The following is a 27,344-nucleotide window of genomic DNA, read 5'->3' on the forward strand; positions in this document are numbered from 1 at the left end:
TTCAAGTTGACAAATCTATTTTTTCTTTCAAAAATATAGGTTTTCAAACTAAATATAGTATCATAATTTATGGGGGGCTTTCTCTGATGCTTATCACACCTTGTCCTTTCTGGAAATGTTTAGGGATACGCTCTTTAGAATGTTATGATCAATGCACTATATTTTGTGAATCTCAAATTTAGGGATACACCTTGAATGATTTAGATGTCAAGTCAGTACCTTTAGATTTAGATACATACACTCCAAATGGATTGAAGTTTAATGTACACTAGCAAATATAACATAGAAATAGGATGTGGTATGAGTGCCAATGGGACAGCTCTCCATCCAAGTGACAATATATTAAAAGTAAATAATTGTAAGTAAAGTATGGCTTCCAACACACAGCTCAAACTGCATGCTATAAAGTGCCCCAAAACGACTAGTGTAAAGCAATGAAAACAGGAAAATCAACGGTATAATCTAAATGGGAAACTGGAAGTTGTTGAGAAATGAATCCGAAAACCCTGATATAATTCCCTGAAATATAAACCCTGAAACCAAATTTCAGAATCCTTGTGGTGTAGTTCTGAAGGACACCTCCGGATGCGGGAATTTCTCCCTACATTGAACTCCTGTTGGTGACCTTCTGCTGTTGTTTTTTTCTAAGGTCGGGTTGTTGTCTCTTTGATACATTCCCAATTTCCATCCTCAATTTTATCATGTGTAAAATGATACAAATGTTAGGTAAACAGTATGTTGTAAAGTGATGAATCTGAAAACATCACAAGGTGTAGCTGACTTATATTAACACGGAAACCAAATTTCAGAAATGGTTGTAGTGTAGTTCCTCCTAAGCTATCTAGTGTTAAATGACCAGAGCTTCAGTGAATAGGAAGTTGTTCAGTGTTTAATCCGAAAAAGCATTACACAGTATAGTTGACTTAAATAAACCCTTTAATCAAATTTCAGAAATCCTAGAAGTGTAGTTCCTGAGAAAATTGTGAAGAAAATGTTCAACTAAGCTGTCAAGTATAAAATGATACAAGTGTTAGGTAAACAGGGAGTTGTTAAAAGTGATGAATCTGAAAACGCCTTCCACAGTTAAGCTGACTTATATATCTTGTAACATATTAAACATTACATCAATAAAGAAAACATGAACATTTAATCACCTTTATTCTTCATAGATTTTCTTGTACACGTTCTAAGACAAAATATTCATATAGTGTAAAATTTTATATACAACATAATGTGAAACAAAAGCACTAATAGTTGAGAGTTATCACCCTGAATATCTTCATAGGAAACTCTCTTGAGTGATTCTTAACTTAAGATATTTACAGATATACATGTATAAAAATAATATTATCTTGAAACAGGAGGTAAGTTTCTGGTGTGTACAACCTATATCATTGTAAATGTCAGCACTTAGTAGCAACACACTTGAGTTACTTGTTTTAACGTTGTTTACAAGTAATTTTAAATTCCAGAAAAGTATCTCTTTTATCTGTTACACATTATTATTTACATGTTTTCCTTGGGTAATTGTACATTTTTTGTACTTTCCCCTATTCAGTGTTCCCTTCAACATGTTCAAGGTCAATTTAAAAATGTGTTATAGTTGCAGAAAAAAAAATTGTGCTATTTTTCACTTCCAAAAATGCAGGTTGTACACATTTGATAATAATGTTTGTGATATCCACCGTTGATGGATTCACAACGAAGACTTTATAAAATACCTCAGGTTTAAAGATAATTAGATGGAAGCTTTCATAGGTGAAGGTCATGCATATCATTAAATCAATAAAATCAAGAATTTTGAATAAATTTAGAAAAAAAGAAACCTAAGTGTACCTTATATATTATTTTATCTGAGTTATGTTTTTAAATAGTAGTTCTAACTCTTCCATAGAATAATGATGAAGTATCTTGCACAGAGCCTAGAATATTTTGTTTCTTCTATTCAAAATAGTTATTGCTTTACCTCACTCTCCTAAAAAGTTATTGACTATATTCTCAATGAAAGTTTTAAAAATAAAATGCCATTATATAACAATGCTTTTGACTACTTTTCAGTTTGCTGTCAATTCTTTCAATGAAAAATAATCAGCCCATATTTATCTTGAATCTAGTTGTAAAAGCCAAATAATTACAATCAAGTCTAGAAAACACATCAAATATAAGTTATTTTATTGTTATTAGGTAAAACAGTTGAAGATCAGATAGATTTCAAAGCTATTATGTTTTAAGGGGAATAACCAGTAATACTTAATAGGCAAATGGAACTGCCATTAATATTTCAAGAAACTAAAAGAGTTTTTATGGAAGTAAGTTCATTAATATTAATTATGATTTAAGCTATTAATAAGCTCAAGTTATTTGCTGTCGGTCAGGACAAGACATTAATAAATCCTTCACATTCTGATTCAAATAAAGCGTTCCTCACTATCGTTTTGGACATAGATTAATTTTGGTTTGCTACTGAATTTAGTTTTACATGGCTACTTCTGCTAGGTAGATTTTTAAAGAAAACATAAAACAGAGAAGTAAAATTTGTGAAAGCAAAGAATAAAGGAATATGAGATATACTAACATCCACAACTGATGGTAAATTGTTAAAATCTTTTACCAATAAATCCCTTATATAAATAGCATAACAGTTGTGAAAACAAAAATTTATCTCCTTCCAAATTTTCTTTTTTTTTAAATTTAAGAATCAATTTTTGCCACTTGATATAGAAAGTTCATATCTAAAAAATGACCTATAAAATCACAAAATGAAATGCTCCCAATCCAATCTATCTAAACTGACAAAGCTAAGAACTATAAACTGTACATCATACATTCCATACAGACCATAATATACAAACAGAGAATACAATGTATCCATATATAATTAACTTTCATTCCATTCATACATTAAATACCATCAGACTGCGATAATACAATTATTAGTACTGTGGGAAACAAAATCTACACTTATCTTCATCATGTTCATTGGAACATTATAATTCAACAGAAAAATACATTGTTTTTCTTTATATATTCAATACACTAAACTAGAACTGTATAGAAGTGCTTGTCTACTGTATCTATTATTCAGATGATTATTTAATACAAATACACCTATTTTAGATTAGCATTAGTACAATAGTATACATTTCTTTACTATTGGGGTTGATACAGGCATTTATGGCCTCATGTGCAAGTATGCACAAAGAGGATTAAGCAAGTAAGTACAGGTATTTATCATCCATCTCCCAATTTTCTAGATTTGCTCGAGATATCTATCTGCTAGACATATTATCTGCTTTGGCAGTTGATTACTTTTACAAGCTGAAATACTCAATAAAATGTGTCAAAATAAACTTAACACTGATAAGTAGGAGAAGAAAAACAAGAGTTTGAACTACTTCATAAAGACTTTGTCTAGAAAATAACTATAAAACTGACATGTTATGTTCCAATAACATGCAATGTTCCAAATCTGATCTAATTCTATCTTGATTTACCCCATGTGAATATAATGTTTAAAATAAACAAGATTCCCTATGCTTTCATTAAATGACAAAAAAAGAGAATTCTTATAGTGATATAATATAAATGATATTGCAGAATACAATCTTTCTAGCTAGATGACATTGTTAGATGCCAATACATAAAAATATGTAACTCTACAAAAGACAGCACATTGCTAACTGTCAGAGTTGTTACAATCTTCAGGGATTATGACAGTTATTATTAAAAGCCAAGAATAGGCAAAAATTATGTGATTTCAATGCATGTAAGAGATATTATAACTTCTTCCAATGAAAATAAATTTATCAAAGAAGATGGAATCATTACATTTCTATCATTGAAATCAAAAATGCTAATTTAAGTAGTGTTTTGATCACTGGATAAGAGCATTAATTTTAGGAGACTACCTCATACTCTCCCATGTTTTTTTATGCTCAAGCATTTTTCTACCAATAAGATAAGACTTTGAGACAGTTCCCTATTCATGCTAACAAACAAATGTAATAAAGATATCTTTTTTACTTCTGAAAATTCTAAACTGAAAGTAAAACCAGGAAAAGCTGCCACTTAAAAAAAACCTTTTATAAATTGTTTGCTCATAACATTTTTTAAAAGTTTAGAATCAATATTACACATCCTATTTTTCTAACTTATCATGCAACCAACATAAAAATGTATACACTCTTCTGGCATACAACAACAAAAAATAAATAAGATTTGTTCTAAATTATGAGGGTTGTCTCCAAAAATACAGAAAAGTTTTAAAGGGTATTACTTAAAGAATTAAAATAACATAAGCCAAATCAATACATATTTCAGTCAATATCATTTAAAAACTTCAATGGTATTTCATACTCATTTACTATAATATAATAGTCAAATTTCATGTTCACTGAGAAAAACATAATACCTCAACATAGATGAGATAGAACAACATCTTACAGAAAACAAATGTCTGATATTAAACACCAAATGATAGAAGTCTGTGATTTCCTTTATATCTGACCATTTACACTGGACACATTTATACACACTATATAACATGTTACTGTGATGATGACGTGAATGGCTGTGATGAGGAAAATGATGGCGGCTTCATGCCTTCTAACTGATGAACTTGTTGATTTAAAAACAGGATCCTAAAACAAAACATCAATTATTAAATAATAAAACTTAATGCAGTCAATACAGTAAATATAACAATGGTTAAATCCCTTCTCTGGTACTGGGAAAAGTATGTGTGTACTTTCTGCTAAGATATTATCCAATTTTTATCTACCAAACTTCTTTTTCATTTCTGTAGCCTTTTTTTCTAAAAAGCTTTCATGGCTTTGGACTGTTCCATAATCATGATAATTGAACTCATATAATTAAAAGTTGCGGAGTTGTTTTATTTTTTTGAGTAACCACAGCTCCTGTTTTACTGATTATGATGGTATTAAACATTGTATCACTGTGCAATGAATCAATAGACCAAATAAAGTTAGCCTTGTTATTCCAGAAAACTCCTGTGATGAAGACAGATCTCAAGTAAAGGTAACTTATAGATGATAAAACATCTGTGTACAATATATTGGTTATCCAGCTACCGTCAGAATTTGGTTCAAAAGTAGCTGAAATGCCTTTTAGTCAGCTGAATTAAACTGTTTCATATTCATCATGTTCATTGGCCTTTTCTGGTGTTCTTTGAATTGCTTAAGCCTTTTACAAATGTATGTCAATAAAACACACTTGCAAGATTTGGTGTGTAATAGTTTTTGTGCCATAAATTGACCTTGTTCTTACCTTTGTTCATGAAGTGTAGATTGTATTTCAGCCAGCCTCACTAATGATCGAGCTCTCTTTAAATTGACACTAACTTGACTACAATGAAAACTACCAATCTTTAAACCTTCTTCCCAATATCTATTTGCCTGAAAAAGAATTCACTTTTTTGTCATTATAGCTATATACTCATTTTCATGTTTACCGTAATAGACAATGATAGATATAAACAATAAATCAGTATTTAAAAAAAATAGAATTACATCACTTATATTCAAATCTTATAATAGTATTGATGTATGCCATGTTCAGGGAGGGTATCATGGGTATTGGTAGTCACATCAGTCAAGAGAGGGTAAAATTTCCTGAGCAGCCATTGTCAAGCAAAATTTTTCTGAAGTCTCCCAAACACCCCTCCTGAATATATTTGTTTTATTCATGTTATTACACCCAAATGTTAATATAATGATTAAAACAAAACGAAATCCAATTCCATTATTTTTTTTCTTTTAGATGTAATCAAAAGCAACCATATCACACAAATGTTCAAATTTCTTTGTGGAGAAAAGGAATACATGTTTTGCAAATACATTAGTTGATAGGGTAACAAAGTCATAGCCTTGTTCCTTTATCCTGGTGATGGTGAAATAAAAACAATATTCGGGAAATTATATGAAAACACACTAGATATCAATTAATTAAATAATCCAGAATACTTAAACTATAATAAATGTAAGTAGTTTCTGATTATTTATGTCTGACACGTAAAAGTAGATTGCATGTCGGACTGCATCTGCCATTCACATGAAGCATTAAATCTACCTACCTGTCTTTCTGCATGTTCAGCCTGCCAACCAGACACATGGCTAACTAAATTTTCATTGTAATATTGTTTTAAAGAGTTCATCATATCAGCTGCTGGATCTTTAGTAACACCCATGTTTGTTAGTGGACCTGCCTCTACACATGCATTCTGGGAACTTGTTGTACTATTTGGACTCATGCTGAAATACAAAAGTTAAACTTATTCACAAACACCAATTATTTTTGAAAATGTTTGCCTTGAAGGAATTAATCAATTTGACATTGTATAAGAAGCTTAAAAAATGCCAGGAGGGAAAGGTCATTCCAAATCTACTTTTCACAAGCTCTAGGATGGAAGAAGTTATTGTCTTAGTATATGTTTTTCTGTAGTGTCATCAATACAACTTTTTGGTCAGGTACATATTATAATTAAACTGGAGGTTGTCTTTCTTTTACTACTTTTACATTAGTTTACCCAGCCATTTTAAAGTATACATAGGTTGTGAGCCTTGAACAGCCGTGGCTGATTTCAATCACATGTTAATAAATGCTATATTATTCATATGCTAAAGATCTATCTGCTAAAATTCTTCCATTATGCAATTGAAGAATTTAAGCAGATTTAAATATGTTAAATGGCATAAAACCTGAAAAGTATGTTTCATATTGTATATAAAATGAATAAAAGTTTCTTTATGTAATAAAAAGTTAGCTGTTTTCAGTGTGCATGAATGAAATATAGATTCTTACACTGCAACAAGTGTATTACGATATTTCTCCACTCGAGACAGTTTAATTTTATTATTTAAAGCAAGAGGCTTGCCGAGCCCTTTAAATAATAAAATTTAACTGTCGAGAGTGGAGAAATATCGTAATACACGAGTTATAGTGTCGGAATCTGTTTCTCTAATGCTTTTTATCGTTCTTTTTCAAAGATTTTCAGAAAATTGTGCTCTTTATATGCGACGTCATCAGGCAAGGTCGCCTTTTTTCATTACGTCACAATAGGAAAATTGAGAAGAAAACAAAACTTTTGACGTCGTAATCAAATTTCGACTAATCATTTGCCGAGAACAGATTTATCACTAGTGAGGAGAAATATTTTTCTCACACCGGTCAGGAAATGTGAAAATAGCACAAAATTTAGAGAAACATGTTTCATGCATAAACTCTTCCCAAGAAATGTGTGTATAATTTTCTTAATTCTGACTATACTACATAAATACCATGATGTTCTGCTTGTATCTGATGCTGGACTTTCTCCTCCTTGCCTGACCTCTCCTTTTACAGAATAATGATGTGATGTCATGTGATTACCATCCATAGATATCTCTTGTAACATATCTAAGTGTGGTGATGGATGCGTTACCATTCTCATATTAGGGGAATGCTGTTGGACATGCATCCTTCCATTCATAGGAGGTGTTGGTTGCTGTGACATCACTCGGCCATAAATTGATCCCTGGTTTTGGACTGGCATATGTGATGTCATTTGAAGGTGAGGATTGGATATTGTCTGTTGGGGATGTGTTCTATTCATTGAGTGCTGGTGGCTAGATGTGATTTGAATTGGAGCACTCCTGCTGGCTGGATGTGGTTGCTGTTGTGAAGTAACCGGGGTGTGACCATCAGGACCTGAAGCAAAGTCTGAATGTATGTTTTCATCATTTATTATTACCATATATTCTGTTTTCAAGAAAATTACTTTTTAAGTTATAATAAGTATAAAGCTATAAATCTATATCATGTATATTAAAGATCAAATGTCTAAATTCCACAAACTTTTATGTAACAAGAATGTGTCCCCAGTGCACGAATGCCCCACTCACACTATCATTTTCTATGTTCAGTGGACCGTGAAATTGGGGTAAACTCTCTAATTTGGCATTAAAATTAAAAAGATCATATCATAGGGAATCTGTATACTAAGTTTGAAGTCGATTGGACTTCAACTTCATCAAAAACTACCTTGACCAAAAACTTTAACCTGAAGCAGGACAGACGGATGGACAGCCGAAAGGACGAACAGGCGAACGGACAATCAGGGGAACGGACGCACAGACCAGAAAACATAATGCCCCTCTACTATCGTAGGTGGGGCATAAAAATAATAATAGTCATTATTAAACAGTTTCTTACTAGACACATTTAGAAATACATAAATACCTGTTATCCACCAGAAAAGTGAAAACAGCTTTCTGAAATACATCGATCACTTGTACATGTTGTATGACTAAGTTTAAGAAGAACAAGTCATTCCTAAAGTGTAAAATCAATGCTGTTTTATAAGGGAACATTTTGTTTTTGTTGTAAACGTTGGATAAGAACCTTATATTTAAGATTGATTATGACCAGGGATGTTTCTAGCGACATTGATTGGTCAGTGATTGATTATAGTATTTATAACTAGCCACTAACCTGGAGTCTGTTGTTGTGCAATTTGTCTTTTTATCACCTCCTGCAACTGATGTAATGTCTGCAATGCTGTGGATGATAAATATATGTGTTAAAGTCTAACAATCTTATGTTGATAATTATCTATAAACAAGAGTTTGTCTCCCTAACAGGATTTTTTTTATAGATACAATGCAACAAGAAATTTAGTAAAAATAGAAGGTGGATGTTCTTGTTTTTTTTTTTTTTACCTTTCATTTTTTAACAGTCAATTACGGTTTTCAAGATATAGGACAGATTTTTTACAATGGTGGCCATGTTTGCTAAAAAAAAAAATGAATGGGACACAATGACATATATATATGACATGTATGATCATGATGATGCCTCTGCTTCAATATCATATCAAGTTATAAAGGGACATACACTGTAACTGAGAAATGGTAAATGTGAATCTGATGCTACCCTTATTTGAACTTGATTCGAGTTTAATGGTAATAATTATTGTGTATAAGTTTCACAACATTATTTTTAATTACTTTCATACAAGTAAAATAAAATTCACTTGTATAAGTATCCTACAAATTTACTTATATAAGTATATTAGTGTTACTTCTTCAAGTAATTAAAAATAACTTGTACAAGTAGTACCCTTTAGTGACTGCCTGTATGTAGATTTATAATGTATCTACCTTTATTTGTTAAGTCCTGATTGTTTTGGACACCACTGAGTTGTGTAATTAGATGTGGCAGAGCTGATATTAAAGGGCCTGTCGTACTAGTACTTGGTATCCTTGAGGACAGGTTAAGTGATCCAGGAGTGGTGACGGAGGCTGGAGTGGATACTGGTCCTAGCTGTGGGGTACCAGCACAACTAGACTGCCGAGAACTAGTAGGTGTACTACTGGGTGATATGTCCATGTCCTCATGGTGCTCTGAAATAAAAAAAAAATGTATTGATTTAATCACAAATGTACTGGTAAATTTCTAATTGATATACTTAATGCATCTAACATATTAGGTTATAAATTTAAAGACAATATTGTTACTTAAAATACACATCTGATGATGCTATGAATGTGAAGGTAAATCACTGTGAAGAAGGCTGAATGCTTGTTCATGCATTGAACATGTTGAAGGTAAATCACTGTGAAGAAGGCTGAATGCTTGTTAATGCATTGAAGGTAAATCACTGTGAAGCAGGCTGAATGCTTGTTAATGCATTGAAGGTAAATCACTGTGAAGCAGGCTGAATGCTTGTTAATGCATTTAAGGTAAATCACTGTGAAGCAGGGTGAATACTTGTTAATGCATTGAAGGTAGATCACTGTGAAGCAGGGTGAATACTTGTTAATGCATTGAAGGTAAATCACTGTGAAGCAGGGTGAATACTTCTTAATGCATTGAAGGTAAATCACTGTGAAGCAGGGTGAATACTTGTTGATGCATTGAAGCCAGGTAAATCACTTTGGAACAGGTGTGATGTTTAACAGATTGCTTGCTTGTTATATAAGATGGAAACACACTGATAGTAATTATGAGTGAACAGCATGTTTGCTGGTCACCCAAAGAACCAAGAATTGATGTTCATATCATAGTTCATGATTAAGGAGTAATTTTCTCTCCCGATGCTCTTTGCAACATATTTTATTTCTGTATAAATCATCAAGATAAGGCTGCCAAAAAGTGACCATCCAAATATAATATGATATGCTTAGCTATTAACACCATGTGACAATGAGCAAACTCATACTGCACAGTAAGCTATACAAAATCCATAAATAACAAGAGGCTGTCAGAGCAACAGCAAACCAAATTTATAATATTTATTTGTGTCCTGGCATCTTTCAATATAATAAGAACCATAACTGATGCACGTTTAAAGTGAAAATCTTAAATTTCAAACTTGAACACCATTTTGTAATCAGTACAATGTACATGTAACAAAATATTAAAATATGAAAGGCTTTGGTTGAATGGTTAATTAGTAAATGCAACATGTCTTGTAAGACATATTTCAATCTTTCAAGAACCATCACTCCTGAGCAGAAAAAGTAAAAATTGCCATCATTGTACTTGACCTCAATTTTGTCATCAGTGAAAACATATATTTTGAAATTTAAAAGCTTTGGTTGAACAGTTCATGGGTAAATACACAGACACAACTGGAAACACCATTTTTCAATCTTTCAAGAACCGTAACTCCTGAACAGTAAAAGTCAAAATTGTCATTCTTGAACTTGACCTCCATTTTGTGATCAGTAATAACAACATATTAAAATTTTAAAAGCTTTGGTTCATGATGAGTTAATGGTTAGACATAACTGAAAATGCCATTTTTCAATCTTTCAAAAACTAAAACTCCAGTAGCCCTTTTCACCAAAAATCTTAAGTGTAAAATTAATCTTAAGATAAAAATATTTAGTTGAATTGTTAAGGAATATTTTAAACTTAAGATTTTTATGAACCTTAAAAGTAACAATTGTCAATATTGAACTTGACATCCATTTTGTAATCAGTAACAATATATATTAAAATTTCAAAAGCTTTGGTTGAAGGGTTCATGAGAAAATGCATGGACAACATTTGGATGCAGCCCTCCCTCTGTACATCCCCAAATCAATAACTGACATATATGCATTTTTGTCACAAACATCTGGTTAAAAATGAAAATTGGCACTATCATTTTCTATGTTCTAGGGACCCTGAAATTTGGAAGTTCAAAACCCTTAACTGGCACTTACTTACATGACTTAAGTAGCAAATAAGAAAATCTGTAATTTTGAAGTTTAACCCAAATTTTAAACAAACAGGTTAAGATTGTATCTTATTTTTAGTAAAATTGAAAAAAACAAGAATGTGTCTTAAGTACACAGATGCCCCACTTGCACTATCATGGAATGTGAAATTGGGTAAAAAATCTAATTTGGCATTAAAATTATAAAGATTATTCCATAGGGAACATGTGTACTACATGTACTAAGTTTCAAGTTGATTGGACTTCAACTTCATCAAAAACTTTAACCTGAAACTCCCACTTTCATTTTTTATGTGCAGTGGACCATGAAATTGGAGTCAAAAGTCTTATTTGGCTTTAAATTAGAAAGATCATATCATAAGCAACAAGTGTACTAAGTTTAAAGTTAATTGGACTTCAGCTTCATCAAAAAATACCTTGACCAAAAACTTTAATCTGAAGCGAGATGAACAGACGGACGGACAAACAAACGGACAAACAGACCAACGGATACACAGACCAGAAAACATAATGCCCCTCTACTATCGTAGGTGGGGCATAAAAATAACCTTTTGCTTCTTTATGCAATCATTCAGCTGTAAATTCTCTTTTTGTTGAAAAAATGCTGTAACGAAGGCTTTACAAAATAATTTAACACTTTCTAAACAGATTTTTCCCAGGGGTGACAGTTTTTCTTGTAAAATTCCAGGTTTCACATAACAGGTAGCAGTCAGGGGGTACTACTTAAACAAGTGATTTCATTATCACCTATTTCAGTGATTTAATAAATTAAGTTATCACCTATTTAAATGATTTTGGTGTTTCCTTTGATCTTCAAATGCTAATTTCATTAATATTTCATATTTTGACAGATTTTTTTGCAATTTTAAAAAGCATTGATTTAAGTTGATTCAACTCCATTTATAATCATAGACAAAGGAAGATAACTGCAATTAAAAATAAATTGCTTCGCTGAGCACAGTTGGATAAAACCGTGCTGAGGTCCAGCTTTTAAATTGTTTTAATTGTCTATTAATTATAAGGGGACCATTGGGGAGGGTTGGAATCCCCCTTACATGTTTAACCTCGACACATTACTGTCAACCAACTAAAAATCGTTTCGCGAGTAGAAAAATAGCACGAAATTAATTCGTCGCGAAAAGGAATAACTTGGATCTTTCCCTATCAAACAACATTAAGTAAATAAGAAAAACGTGAAATTAAATCGCCGCGAAGTTGACTAGCTGGGTATAAACGCGAAATAAAGTATCCTTGAAAATAAGTTGGTTTACAGTATTTATGTACATGATGTATGTGCCTGCAGTTCCAAGTCAGGAGCCTGTAATTCAGTGGTTGTTGTTTGTTGATGTGTTACATATTTGTTTTTCATTCATTTTTTTTTAATACAAATTAAGTTGTTAGTTTTCTCGTTTGAATTGAATTACATTGTCATATCAGGGCTTTTTATAGCTGACTATTCAGTATGGGCTTTGCTCATTGATGAAGTGACCTATAGTTGTTAATGTCTGTCATGTTGGTCTCCTGTGGATAGTTGTCTCATTGGCAATCATACCACATCTTCTTTTTTATATAACTCTAGAACGGTAAAAGTGACACCACCAAAATTCAAACCTGATGTAAGTTCAGGTATGTACAGTTGTACAAACAGAAGGACAAGGGTAAAACTTAATGCCCCCTCCACTACAGCAAGGGCATAAAAATCCATTAATTGCAATCCCAACCTTCCTTTTGTAGTATTGAACCTTCTTGTAAAACTTCATAGAGATCCATTCATTTAAACTTAAGTTATTAACTGGAAACAAAATTTAACTTTGGACAACGATGACATCACACCATTACATGATCCCCAAAAATACAGGAATTTAATGAAACTATTATGTGGTAATAAGCAATGTGTGTAAGTTTCATAACATTTGGTTGAGGCAAACTTAAGTAAGAGAACAGAAACCAAAAATTCAGCAATTTTCATGATCATTATATATGAATACGAGGCATAACTCTAAACGGTAAAAGTGATGCAATCACAATTCAAACTCTAAGATTCAAACTCTAAAATTCAAACTCTACACAATGCTTATTATTTTGTGTTAATAAGCATTGTGTACATCGTGTCACAGCCTTCACACTTAACTTTGAGTCCACAAGCAAGAATCTCTGTTTTTGAAAGAGTTGGATTCTGTTGGCTTGTAGAGAAATATATAAAAAGCCCAAAATTAAAGGCAATTTTATTTCAGCGTGAAGATAATTTTAATTATTCTGACTAATCTACCTGTTTTAATTGAAGCTAACTTGCTACAGTTCAGACTTAAACAGGTCCTTTTTTGTTTTCGACTTACAGAAGTCAAATAAAATGCTTCAATGTGAGCAGCCTAATACAACCTCTGAGGGTGAACCCTGAACAGTTGGGGCAAATTTGAACACAATATTCAAGCTTGACATTGTCTAAACTTGGATTGTGATCAGATTTTTTAAGTAATATACGTTTCTGACACAAAATAAATGTGGTCAAGGATCTTACAAATCTTTTGTGAAATACTGTAGGTTTCATTCTTCTTGAAACTTTTTTAAAATTTGAAAAACCTGTATTAATTGAAGCTAACTAGCTACAGCTCAGATTTAAACAGGTCTTTTTTTAGTTTTCAACTTACAGAAGTCAAATAAAATGCTTCAATGTTAGCAGTTCATATAACATGCAAGTCCGCAGGGTTTAAGCTAGGATTTTGAGGGCTTTAGTCAGGTTTGTGCGCTATGAAAATTAATTTTTTTTGTGTATCAGCAAAGGACCAAATATTTTTATTACTAGCTTCATCTGTAACTATGCCAGATAATAAAGGGCTTAGGCATGTTTGGCAGTCAGTATTGTATGTTTGACTGTATTGGTCCTTATTATAAAAGATTCTGACATGGGATGTAGAAACTGAGTTCACAATTTCTCTCCAGTTTGTTCAAGAGGACATTCCTGATCAACAAAAGTTTGATTCATTTTTTTTAAAAGGAATCACAGCAGAAATTAACTTGCAATGATTATATCTCTGCATAATCCGTATCCTTATAAAACGTCTAAATCGATATTTGGAAATCATTTTTATTATTAAGTTGGAACTGTATAAAATACTTTTTGGAGCGAGTACAATGACTGAAAGGAGGTTGTAAACAAAGCAAGAATAGATAACGTTTACTACTTTAGGTTTTAAAATGAAACGAAAACTGGAAGTGACACGTGGATGATAAATTCAAAATGAGTCTGGATTTATCAGGAAATGATCATTTTTCGGTTGAATTTCTTTAAATAAGAGATGTATATTTCTCTCTCGTTTAATTGATTCTAAATGATTTCGTATTTTATATTTTTAATCAGGGTCTATAAATAGTCATAAATACTTTCATGCAGGCGTAGCACACAGTACAGGAAGCTGTTTTACTCGTGAAGAAGACTCCTCTAAATGTTTTGAATAAAATTCTATATTTTAAATGAAAATTGTCGAAAGTTTTTGATGAGAATTTATATCAATTATGACAAAAATGTGATCGAATGACGAATCGACGACAAACGAACTTCAAATCGATCTGTGATCGTTTGTGAAATATGAATGAAATTCAAATGCAAACTGTCCAGGGGTAACAGTTTCGATCAAATCACGAATGACTAAACTATAGTATACTCCTGGTTTGTGAAATGCCAAATTACTAGTAAGTTTTTGCAAAACCTTGTTTGGACCAATAAGAAAAAATGTCAGAATATTGGTCTTTGGACTAGTAGTTGAAAAAGTTTTTGGTGCAGACTGCATAATGTAAGTTTCTGACACAAAGTAAATGTGGTCAAAGATCTTACAAATCTTTTATGCAATACTGTAGATTTATTCTTCTTGAAAGTTTTCTAAAATTTAAAATGTGAAAAACTTGTGTATAAGTTTTTTGATTGCTCTGAAATTGTCCCACATGTTAAACATTGTGGGACAATTTCAGAGCAATCAAAATACGTATACACAAGTTACTATCCTGAAACCAGAAATATGCTTGTTTTGGGCCCTTTTGGGCCCCCAATTACAAAACTGTTGGGACGATCATCCCCAAAATCAATCTCAACCTTCCTTTTGTGGTATTAACCCTTCTTAAAAGTTTTCAGTTAGATTCATTCACTCAAACGAAAGTTTTTGTCTGGAAACCAAATGGGTCTTTTTAATAGATCACAACGCCAATGATGCAGACGACATTATCATGATTATACCATTATAAAATCCCCAAATGTTTTTCTCTAGTTTGTATAAAAATGCATTTATGATAAACAAAGATAAATACGTCACAGCCCTAAATTTAGTCTACTAACATGGTCACCAGGCGATTTTAAAAGCTGATTGGCAACTAAAAATTCATATCTGTCACAATTTGGTCTATTATATATATAGAATATTGGAAATCTGTCAACCATGAATTTCGAAAATTTTGCACTGATCAGTGCCAGGTTTAAAAAAAATTTGTCTAAGCGCTGGACAGTAACACAAATCAATTTGCCAAGTCTTAATAAAGAGACAATAAAGCTTCTGGCAGGTTCCATTTTTTATGTAAATTAGCCTCTGTGTTCCTTGTTGTCGTAACTTACTTTTTTTGTATGTGTTCATCATAAGAGTTGAAAATGAGTATGAAAATTGAGTAAACCAGGCTCGATTTGAAAAGATAAACCGCCATTTTTTCTAATGTATCGATTAGGTGATCGCAAGTCATGTGACTTAATATTGTAAAGTGATGATTTACTCTTTGAAAAATTTATTAGGAAAAATAAGAGGGTACTTTGAGGGCTGCATCAATATATATAAACAATTTACTATTTACATTTAAATGATAACTGCTGAAAGCATTTTTGAGTTCTTTTTCGAAAACTGGAATATCCCCCCCCCCTTTTTTAATGAATAAAACCCCATAACTCGGAAACTTCAATTATTTTTTTTTATAGAAATGAAAGGAATCTTACTTCAATAAACATGATAAATACAAACTATTCACCAAAGTGTCATGAGAACTGTTAAAAGCATTTTTGAACTATTGTCATGATTGTCAGAAAACTGGAAAATCCCACCTTTTTAATGAACAAAACACCATAACCTCAGCAAACTTAAAATATTTTTTTTTATAGAATACGAAAGGAAGCTTACTTCAAGTTCAATAAATATAAAATATTCACCGTGGTTTCATGAGAACTGCTGAAAGCATTTAGAGCAAGTGTCAAAAAAACTCACAAGCATAAAATTGAAAATTGAAAAAAAAAGGAAAGGGAGCACATGTCTATAGACATGATAGATATAAACAATCCACTAAAGTTTTATTCAAATTGGTTAAAGCGTTTTTCAGTTAATTTCAGACATGCTGCCGACGGACAGACGGATGGACATCTGTATACCACAATATGTCCCGTAAACATGGTAAACAGGCGTATAAAAAGGGATTTCCTTTCATGGCTATTTTTTATTTTGTTGCAACCTTAAACATGTTAAAGCTTATGAATGAATTTATAATAATATGAAAGTGTTTACAGCAACACCCTTAACAGTCAGAGCTCAGACATAAACAAGTCCATTTTTGTTTTTGACTTATATAAGTCGAAACATGTATTTATTATAAAAATGTAGTTTCAATTTAAGACTTATCTAAGTCAGAAAATGACAGACTTGTTTAGATCTATTTATGTTGGTGAAAAAACTTAATGTTACTTTGTGGCCAAACTAAACAAAAACCTGTATGAGAGTTCACAAGGACTTGGGCTATCTATATTTAATTATCTTATTGAACATCCTTACTAAACACAGATGTTTTACCTCATTAAGTGTGATTCCAGGTGGTTGCATTGTAAGGTTAATTAACATTATCTCCGATTTTTTAGACTCTCATATTTTTCTTTAGAAGACAAAGCATTGGATTTCAAATGTTGTCATTATTTGATTTAGATGCATGACCTCCTTTTCAATATGCGTGGGTCTTGAAGTTAACCAATTTTGATCACTCATCGACTTGTAGGAGTCTATATTTGCAACTTTTTGATTCTGGTCAATTATTTCTTGTTTAACAATATTGGACTTATTCAAGTCGTATTTGTCTTACATTAAAGGGAGACAAATCCTAAAACTCACAAATTTAGACCTCTATGAGTCAAAAGCAGATTCAGACTTATTTATGTCTGATCTCTGACTGCTTAAGGCATGAAAGGGAAGCCAAAAACACAAATTCAAATGATAGCTAAATAAAAACATGAACTCACAATTAGTTATTTCAGCAAGTATACATTGAATCTACCACAACAAAAGTATATTCTACCAAAATATTTTAGAAGTTTCAACAACTTTTCCCTGTCCTGTTGAAAACAAATTGGAATGCCAAAACTTTGTTTCGGCTAGCATTAGCTAAACGAAATGTATTTTATTGCTAGGAATGCTTTGAATACATGTATTTAAGAAGGTTAACATGGTTTTAAGGTTAAAATTGACATGGTGATTTCAGAGAAGCTTAAAAAGTTTACGCAAATATATATATGACGTGTAACAAGTGATGACAATAACAACAATAACTGCCTTTGCCCATCATGCCCTTAGAGTCAGTGGCATCTTAAATAACAATATAAAAGTACTAAGGTCACTACATTATAAGGGGGATTCTCTGCATGAGATTGAAATGCAAGGATGATAATGCAACAGCATACATATTAAATATTCACTGAACTGAGTGTAAAGGGGTCATCTTCTGCTCAATCTATCAATGGCTTAGAACTGTAAGTTCTCAAAAAGTTCAAATACTGCTAGCACTAGAAAATTATCCCAAATAACAGATTGCTCATTCCACAACATTCATCGAAGCTCAGCAAAAAGTAACTGATCATAATAAATCAAAGGGAAACACATATTTAAGAAGTAATGAAATTAGTGTACTTACCAAATTTGAATTATATAATCCATATAAATATCATTATGTTATCATCCTAGAAGAGATACTCTTCTTTACAAACTCACCATGTTTTTTTGGAGTCCGATGTCCGTAAGACCTGTTTCCTTCACTGTCTCGTCTTCGCCTATTATGGTCATAACTATCTCGTCTATGATCCAACTTAGAATGGTCACTTCTATGAGAAGAAGAAGAAGGCTGACTAGTCCGATAGTCGATCTGACTTTCTTGAAATTTTTTAATAAGAAACTGTTTGTCAGGTTTTCCACTCCCGGCATCAAAGTCAGAGTTTTTAAGTGAGTTTTTGTCTGATGTCCTATTATCATTGTGTGAGGAATTAAACACATCAGCAGCTAGAAAACACAAAAACAATCATTCATAAGTTTTATTGAGGAATTAAACACATCAGCAGCTAGAAAACACAGAAATAAAACAATCATACATAAGTTTTATTGACAATAAAACTGATATCTAACATGTCTAAGCAGGCAACTTGAGCTTATGACTTTTAACATTTTGAACCAGTTTTAAAAAGATTTCAACAAAAAATACTAACTTAACATGTACAAGCGTATACATTTTTCTCCCACTATAATGATAAAAGGTCTCTTTGAAACACACTTTTCTGTTTATTTATCTGGTAAATCTTAATCTGCCTTTTTATATTTGTATTTCATTCAAGCAGTTCCATGTACAAATGATGAAGTTGATATGAAATTCAGTTTTCCTAGTGTCCAAATTCATTCTTGTTTTTGTTGATTTTGAAACTCTTATGGATATTGTAGAAAGCAACAATTGCATACCTGATCCCCTTACTATGAAGTTTACAAATCTTTCATGAGTTTTACAACAAACAACATTCCAAGAACAGAATTCTGCTTCACTGTAAATGTGCTAATAATCTCATATGACCTCATATTGACAATCAACTATGACAATATTGGTGCTTTTAGTGTTTGCAATCAAACTTAAAGGATCAGATGATAGACTTTTCTTTGAGTATACATACAAGTTTTTACAAAACTAGTTTTAATCTGTCATTTCTGTTTGCTGTCCCCTGACCACTCCTAGAGCACAACGTTTATTCTATATTCTTTTTTACTTTAGGTTGAAACAATTGTAACATATATACACTTACATTTGCTGGATGTATAAGATTTATCATTTGATGTACTTGTTCTTGGCCTGTTCGCTGGTCTGAAAATCAAATTGGTTAAAATGTAACAAGCATAAACAGAAAATGAGTGGTTAATTAAAATTCTATTAAGTACAAGGTACATCATTATTATCTTTCCCCATCTCAATATACATGTATGCATTGCTAGTAAAATTTAGAATATTTATCTTTATTTGTATACATCAAACTGGATTAAAATTTAACATGTTTAAGAAAGAACAGTCTCACTAAGACCCTGTAAGATATAGTAATAATACTGTTTGCTCTTTTGCTCATCTTTTTCATATGAAATTATGACATGTATGAGTTAATGGTTATAATGTTTTTGTAAACTTGTTATAGATCACAACATGTTGATTTGTTTTATATCTGTTGAGAACAACATCCAATGCCTAGTTCATCTGCTTTATTTATAGATTATCGTTGATTATCTCAACAAGACTGATTTTCTTGTTTGAGACTGTATGGCCTGTAAGTCAGTGGTTAATATGTGTTGCTGTATCTATAGTATTTGTTTTAGTACATAATCCAGGTTGTTACTTTTCTTGTTTTACATTTGTCATTAAAGGGCCTTTTGAAGCCAAGTATACAGTACAAGTTTTGCTCGTTGCTGAAGCCCCTGTGACCTGTAGTTAACTTCTCTGATATTTGATCTGGTGGAGAGTTGTTACATTGGCAATCAAACCACATCTTATGTTTATATGATAGGTAAACCTACTCATCAACCCATTCTTTAGGCTTAGTCCATGTTGATTCTTCAGTTTTGCTGTTGTAGTAATACTTTTTCCCCATTGTATGTTTTGAGGTACTGATGTGCTCTGACCAAACACCACATACTCGTAGGGCAGTTTTTGTAAGCTAAAATGTAAAAGTAATATAAATTATACTATTGACTGGTTTTTATTTTCCAGGAAAAAAGCAATGACTCATTTTTGTACATCTGATCATGTTCAGTTTTTATTCAGATTGTTACTTTTCGTTATATATTAATATGTTCAGCCAGTCTATATTTATATTTTAAACTGATGCATGCAAAACATTAAAGTTTACAGCTAGCAATCCAGTTGCATGAAAACAAATTTCAATAGTATGGTGCAAATACATGATATATGTACATGATGTAAGGTAATATCTTTGGCTAGCTTACTTGCTATCTGAACCATGAGGCATGAAATCATTATTAGATTAGGTATACCTACCTTTCGGAGTAGTGTAGTTCTACTGACATATATATTTGACATATGTCGGACTAGTCTACTCTTAAAGGAGGGTTTCATCCTAACCTAATAATCACCTCATGGTTCAGTTAGCAAGTAAGCTTACCAAAAAAATTACCTTTACCAACATACTCAAGTCATTTTGCTGTATTATGCTATCAGATTTAACAAAATTGATATAAAACTTAAGAGTTGAAAGTCATTTCATTTAGAACAATCTAAAGTGATTGCAATTATATTTTATGTTAGTACTTGAATTTAACACAGTGTATGTTTTATGTTTTTGTCTTTGATTTGTTTTTATTACCATGCTGAATGAACACCGCCTTAGAGTAATTTTTTTTTATATATATGGCGCTCTATAAATTTTCATTATTAATATTAATAAGAGTCCCACTTTTAAAGTAGTGGTATATCAATATATGATGTCAGACTAGACTATCTACTGTCATGACTGATGTGTATTGTTTCTCACCTCAGTCTTCTTATCTCTGTTGTCTTGGCTATTTGTCTTGAAATGTCCTCCATTCTGACTTCTATCATTTGATCTGGATGTATGATTGACATTACTTGATCCTGAAATAAAGTTCACATTATTTTTATACAATATGATTGCTATTAAAACCAAGAGTTACAAATTTATGTAATTTTCACAGACATGACACAGAGTGTTACTGTAATAAATGTAATACAGACAGTGTGATACTTATATGTACAGTAACAAGTAAGAATTGAATATCACTTGATAACAACTTGAGTTATTTTAACATCATTATACATTTGAGTTATTATAACCAGCCTTCTGAGAGTTTTTTATAACAAGTACATGTATGTCCTATTTAGATTAAATAATGAGCGTTGATATCAAGCAATACCAAACTCTATCATGTCTATCCACTTGTTAAATTTGAGAATGGAAATTGGGTATATCTATTTCTCTTACAGTAATTATATAAATACTCAGTTGAAAAGAAAAGTCAGCAACTTGTTAATCTTTATCAATTAAGTCATAATTATTTTTCGGTACCTCTCACTTCAGTATGTAATAAGATTTGACAAAAATAAGATTTTCTGTGTTGCAGGCTGTACTTTGACATATAATATAATGATTTACTTTTCACGCATTGCGACTTGGACATGTTGGATGGATAGTTGTCTCATTGGCACTCTTACCACATCATCTTATTTTGATATGACGACAACAACTGTATTCTGTGACAGATATAAATGATACATTTTTCTCATTTTGTGCCCAAGGAAGGCACATTGTATTAATAATACATGCCAGGGTAATGGCTATCAGAGCAACTTTTAACACTATAATGGACTATAATTCTCAATTACAATTGTCTGGGTGGTGGATGCTGACAAAAACTGCCTTCCAATCCCCTCATACATTTTTTTCTGGAATAGCCCTTATTGATTTTCAAAAATGACATTTAAAGTCACTTTTCAGATGGTTTTTGATCAACAGGGAATTTGCATGCATTCGAGTTCACTCTCAACATTTATACTATTATGTATTATCAATAAAAACAACATCTTTTTAAATATAAATCAGCATGAACATGTGTGTGGCCACTTTCAATTTAGACAAAACCTGTCTTAAATTAGCAAAAATGTTTTTACTAAGAAGATATCAGTATTATTATATAGCATGAAATAATGATGCTTTGTACAGGATCCATGTCCATTGTATTATCAAAACAGCCCATGTTTATGTAACAAAAGTGTTCTTCTTTCCAATAAATAACTAAGAGTTTATTATCATGATAATAATACATCTTTTTGAAAGATTTGGGCCAAAAAAGGGCCATACTGGGCATACTTAAAATTTATATAATTGTCAACTTACATGATTTAAATATAGTGATTCATACTTTTTAAATCTTTAAACTATGTTATACATGTTAAATTTATGTGCCTGTTGGAAATCAGGAGCCTGTAATTCAGTGAATGTTGTTCAAGGCTGTAAATTTGGTTGTTTTTGGGGTATTTTGTTTCCCACACCATTCTTGTATGAATTGTTTTACATTTGTTATGGCATCTCTCTTAGCTTTTGATGTGGCACAGATTTTAGACATGGTTGAATGGTGTATGTATCCCTATATAGTTGCTAACTTCTACGTCATTTGGTTGAGTTTTCTTATTGGTAATCACCACATGATCATACCACATCATCTTATTTTTACAATTTATACATTCATTTAATTATAAAATAAAATTAATCTCTTTGAAAACACCATTGTCATGATGGTACCATAAAAGTAGATAAAACATTATTTCAAACCATTTATAAAACATCAAAAGCTTTCCAAAAATTTAATTCATACTCACCTCTGGTATATAAACTATATATATATATATCAAATTCCATAGATCTGTTGTTATATTGTTTATCCATTTATTATGGTTAAGTAATATATAAGGTAAGTTTAGTACTAGTAATACTATTGTATGTTAAGATTATTATCTATTGTATTACTGTTTTTACATGTTAATAACAACAAAATTCACACCTTTCTCAAGTCTTTCTTTAGTCCTCTCAATATAAGAGTTTTTGTTGTGATATCTGGGACTATCACGTGATGGACTATCTCTGGCTCTGTCATATGAGGATTCACGTTTGTATCGGTCTGTCTGTCTGTAACCTTCACCTTTACTTTTGGATGGGTACTGGGATGACTGAAATAAAAAGTAAATAAATTTAACATGTCTCAGATGGTAATTCACTATTTCATCTACATCATCTATTTTTTTAATAATGCATTTGTCAAATCTGTAAATGACCAATGTACTCTAACGACAATACCAATGTTTATTAGGCCAAATAAAATAATGCTTGTGTTTCCCCTTAATCATGTTAATCAAGTTAATAGATGACAAATGGAGATAAGGAAAAGGCAAATATTTTTTTTAAAGTTTTTGACTGCTTCTCAACAGAAGGGACAGGTCTGACTTTAATTTTGCTTATTCAAAAATTACCCCCAAATATAGGGTACATGTAGGCAGAAACACAAACATTCATTTATTAGGTCTTAGATCATGTAGATGAGGTTTTGAATTTGATAGACATTGAGGTAAAAATTTGTATGCATTAATCATGTTAATAGTTTTTTAACAGCAAATGGCTAGAAATATCTATCATTCGAAAAAATATATGTATATAAATCAGAAAACCAAGAGAATTCCCCATCCTTAATCAAGACGATATAATTATACCCTTTAATTGAAACATGTAAAATGCACTTAAAATACACTTAATTTGTCACAAATGAGCAACTGGGGTTTTCACAATTTTTTTAACAAATTATAAATGCATTGTATACATGCTAGTCATGACAGTGCAAGTGGTAAAATTTGTTGACATGGATTTTTAACAGTGAGAGAGATATATATGATTGCCACTTAAGTAAGGACAAATTACACATGAACTAAAAGTCAAATAATCATAGTAGCATGGACCTCAAAGATTAATAGATCCTGTTTTGTTAACATTCTGACATTAGATAATTAAGAGTGACTTATTTACCAAAATGACAAAAGATTAAATTGTTAGGACAAAATGCACTCCCAACATTTCCTTCATAAATTACATGATATATATATTAAAAAGTTTTGAGAATCTCTATGTTACATTTGTAGCTGAAAAGGTGACCATGAACATGATGAAGGAATTTCATAAAATTCACAATCCTTTAAGTCATATTGAGCAACCAACGATCATTTAATCACTTTTCAAAAACCAATTGTTCTGAAATTACTTCCAAGTACACTAGCATGACTATATATAGCTAGTTAACATAACGACTAAAAACTATATATTAATGTGTAAATGCAATACTATTTGTATATCATTTTTTAACCAAATTCACAAATGAAAAATCTACCTATCTTTAGGGTCGACATCAAAAGTTCAATGAAGGATAAAAAACATAATTCACATAGTTTTTTAACTGACCCCCCCCCCCCCCCCCCCCCCTCTTATTTTAATTTGGGAAAAATTGATTGTCCAATATGGATGTATGTAAAAATCAATGTAGGATAACGAAAATTTTCAGCAGTTCAACCCCCCACCCCCAAACTATTTGATTTAAGTTTTTTATCCTACATCGATCTTTTGATGTCGTCCCTTATTAAGAACATGTGTTACACCAAAATAAGATTTTAAATGCACTATCAAAATGACTTCCTAAACTTGAAATTGAAGTAGATGTGGTATGATTTCTGATTGAACAACTATCCATCAAATTTTAAATGAAGTAATTGTATAACTATAGCATGATTTGGAGTTGACAGTTTCACGTACATATATTTAATTTGTTTACTACCTTATCAGATATTATGTGATGAGGCTTAGTTAATAACAAATTATAGTGGGAATTATATTTGATGTAAACCTCATCCTTATAATGAAATTTCTGGTAAGTTCATAATGACATCATTTCAAATGCTTTGGGCCATAATAAATAATAGATTTGTTTGCCCAAACACTACCTACCCAGAAAAAAGCTGCCTACTCAAATTCTGTTATTGTCCTGATTTGAAGAAGTATTTTTTTAATCAAATACATTTAGGCATGAAGACTTATAAACATCTGATACTTAATTTCTTTTTTGAGAAAAAAAAAGAAAATGCCTACCTACATGTACCTACCCACTGTCTCAACCTTTGGGTAGGGTTTGGGCAAACAAAAAGATTTTTAAGTGTGGCCTTGGTTAACACCATTTCTTCATTAAAATTACTTTCCCAAAGCTTATGTAAATGCACCACAGTAGGAATTAATTATTAAACTTAATCGAGATCATTTGTAATAAGGTCAACCTAAATAACTCATTCATCAAACTTGTCTTTATCTGGTACTTAACAAGTTTTGATGTTTTCATGTGCTGCAGCAGACATGGCAGGATGATAATTTAACTTTTCTGAAATTTCCATGTTAGCTCCATTTTTTTATCAATTACTGTATTATTTTTGTTGACATTTAATATTTCAAACACACTTCAGTGTAAACACTTATCTTTTCCAACTATTAACCTAAAGACCAATATTCCTACATTTTCTCATGTCTAAAGAAACTTTCAAAAAAAATTACTTTACTAGTCCGGGGCAAAGGACTATTACAAAAAATGTAGTGGCCAACAGGGCCGACTGCAAGTTCAGTCTTCACGCTAAACTTCTAAATCTACAGGCCCGCAGCTCAATTTTGGATTTTTTTTGGTTAGATTTGGTTGGCCTGTAGGTCTGATTTTTACAGGCCCGAGAGCAATTTTACCAGCCTGGGCTGCCACTTCGCGTGAAGACTGCAAGTTGAGTTGTTAAGAACTAGATACAGCGTTTGACCGGAGGTGAATTGGATAACATGAAACCATCAACCAATAAGTTGTTACTGTGTAGGAATAATGTAAACATTGCGGCATAGGAACTTTACGGAAAGTTGCATGGATTTGGAAGTCTTTGGAGACATTTCAATGATTTGTTTTCTGAAATGTGATTTTTTTTCCTTTCTCAAACTTTTTGTGTGTGGTAAATATTGGAAGGGCTAAAGAACCATGTATTACTTCTATGTCAAACATTAACACAATGATTAAAGTGCAATGTCAACATAAATCAAGTGTCTGGGTTTGGCTCTACCATGCTTTAAGGTGATGTGCATTTCTGTCACTTCAAATTACCTGGTACAGATGGGAATCTCTCTTATCTGTATACCTGCAAAACACAAAAATACATAATTATTACATATGAAGTGTAATTTTACATTAAAACATGTGTTTTTCATGCAAATTTTGTAAATATTGACAACAAAATGGCGGAACAAGGGACCAACCGACTTTACAATCATATTAAATGTAATCAACTTTACCCATCACTGAGTCTGGGCTGTTTCCTTGCATGCATTACCATCAATGCATATGCGGATGGAGTGCGTCAGCGCACGGGCAATCGATATCAAGGAAACGGGCAAGTTTAGTTTAACTGTCCAACATTCCCTGACAGTTGACTGGACGCCATATTACATACGGGTCTTCGCTGTGGTGACGAAAATTTATGAATTGAAACTTTTTCTTGGTTTTATAAAATTAAAAAAATAATCAATTTTTCTTCCAAATTGTAGTTAAACATCAACAGTAGTATAAACTTAAAAAATGTTACCTATTACAGAGAAAAATTGTAAAAAGAACCATGTGATCACATTAAAAATTCAAAATGGTGGATTCGATCTCTGTGCTTGTAAACAACGCCAGTAAACAATGTATCGGACTACACTAAGGACAGTGGATAGTATTAACAGCCTCTGGTAAAACAGAAGGTCAATTACAACATAGGCAGTTTATTCTCTCCAACATCCACCTTTTAACAACTCGGATAAAAACATAAATATACCACAAATGGAAGTTTTTAACGACCTTGACTGTTTATACAGCCTTCGGGACATTAACTTTTTACGTAACGTCGCTACGGCAATACCAATTGTATATTTCGTAGTCATTATAAGGTCTTGCTGCAATCTTTCACTACTGTACACTATGTACGAAGTAATTTAACTCGTACATATGTACTTTTTATATCTTTATTAATATTAGCAATGATTAGGAAATCTTTGCATCTGCAAACACAAGCACAAAATAAGTGACTCTAATCCAACAACGTTGGTAAAATAAAGCATTTGGTACAGTTTCTAAAGCTACAAAGAAAGCTTTCAAGTTCATGCAGGTATGGTATGCGGGTATCATGCAAAGTCTTACATTCAAGAAGGAAGTGATCTACCGTTTCTGCGGATTCTTATGAAACTCTTAACATT

General features: G+C 31.7%; 1 protein-coding gene across 2 annotated transcripts; it reads right to left on the reverse strand.

The window, feature by feature from the left end:
• Window positions 1-1,141: 1,141 nt before the first annotated feature.
• On the reverse strand, window positions 1,142-26,571 carry LOC134694938 (WW domain-containing adapter protein with coiled-coil homolog). Of its 2 annotated transcripts, none has more exons than XM_063556053.1 (13): window positions 26,406-26,571; window positions 26,218-26,251; window positions 23,062-23,227; window positions 21,018-21,118; window positions 20,044-20,183; window positions 19,287-19,345; window positions 18,217-18,501; window positions 9,156-9,398; window positions 8,488-8,553; window positions 7,296-7,704; window positions 6,092-6,269; window positions 5,287-5,414; window positions 1,142-4,640 (listed from the first exon to the last, which is right to left on the reverse strand). In XM_063556053.1, the coding sequence occupies exons 1-13, from the start codon at window positions 26,444-26,446 to the stop codon at window positions 4,547-4,549; spliced, it is 1,944 nt and encodes a 647-aa protein (XP_063412123.1). In that variant the 5' UTR covers window positions 26,447-26,571; the 3' UTR covers window positions 1,142-4,546. The 2 variants fall into 2 exon arrangements, with proteins under 2 accessions (XP_063412123.1, XP_063412122.1); XM_063556052.1 differs by having other exon boundaries at window positions 7,296-7,716.
• Window positions 26,572-27,344: the final 773 nt, after the last annotated feature.

Source organism: Mytilus trossulus, chromosome 13, assembly GCF_036588685.1.
Source record: "Mytilus trossulus isolate FHL-02 chromosome 13, PNRI_Mtr1.1.1.hap1, whole genome shotgun sequence".
Taxonomy (NCBI): domain Eukaryota; kingdom Metazoa; phylum Mollusca; class Bivalvia; order Mytilida; family Mytilidae; genus Mytilus; species Mytilus trossulus.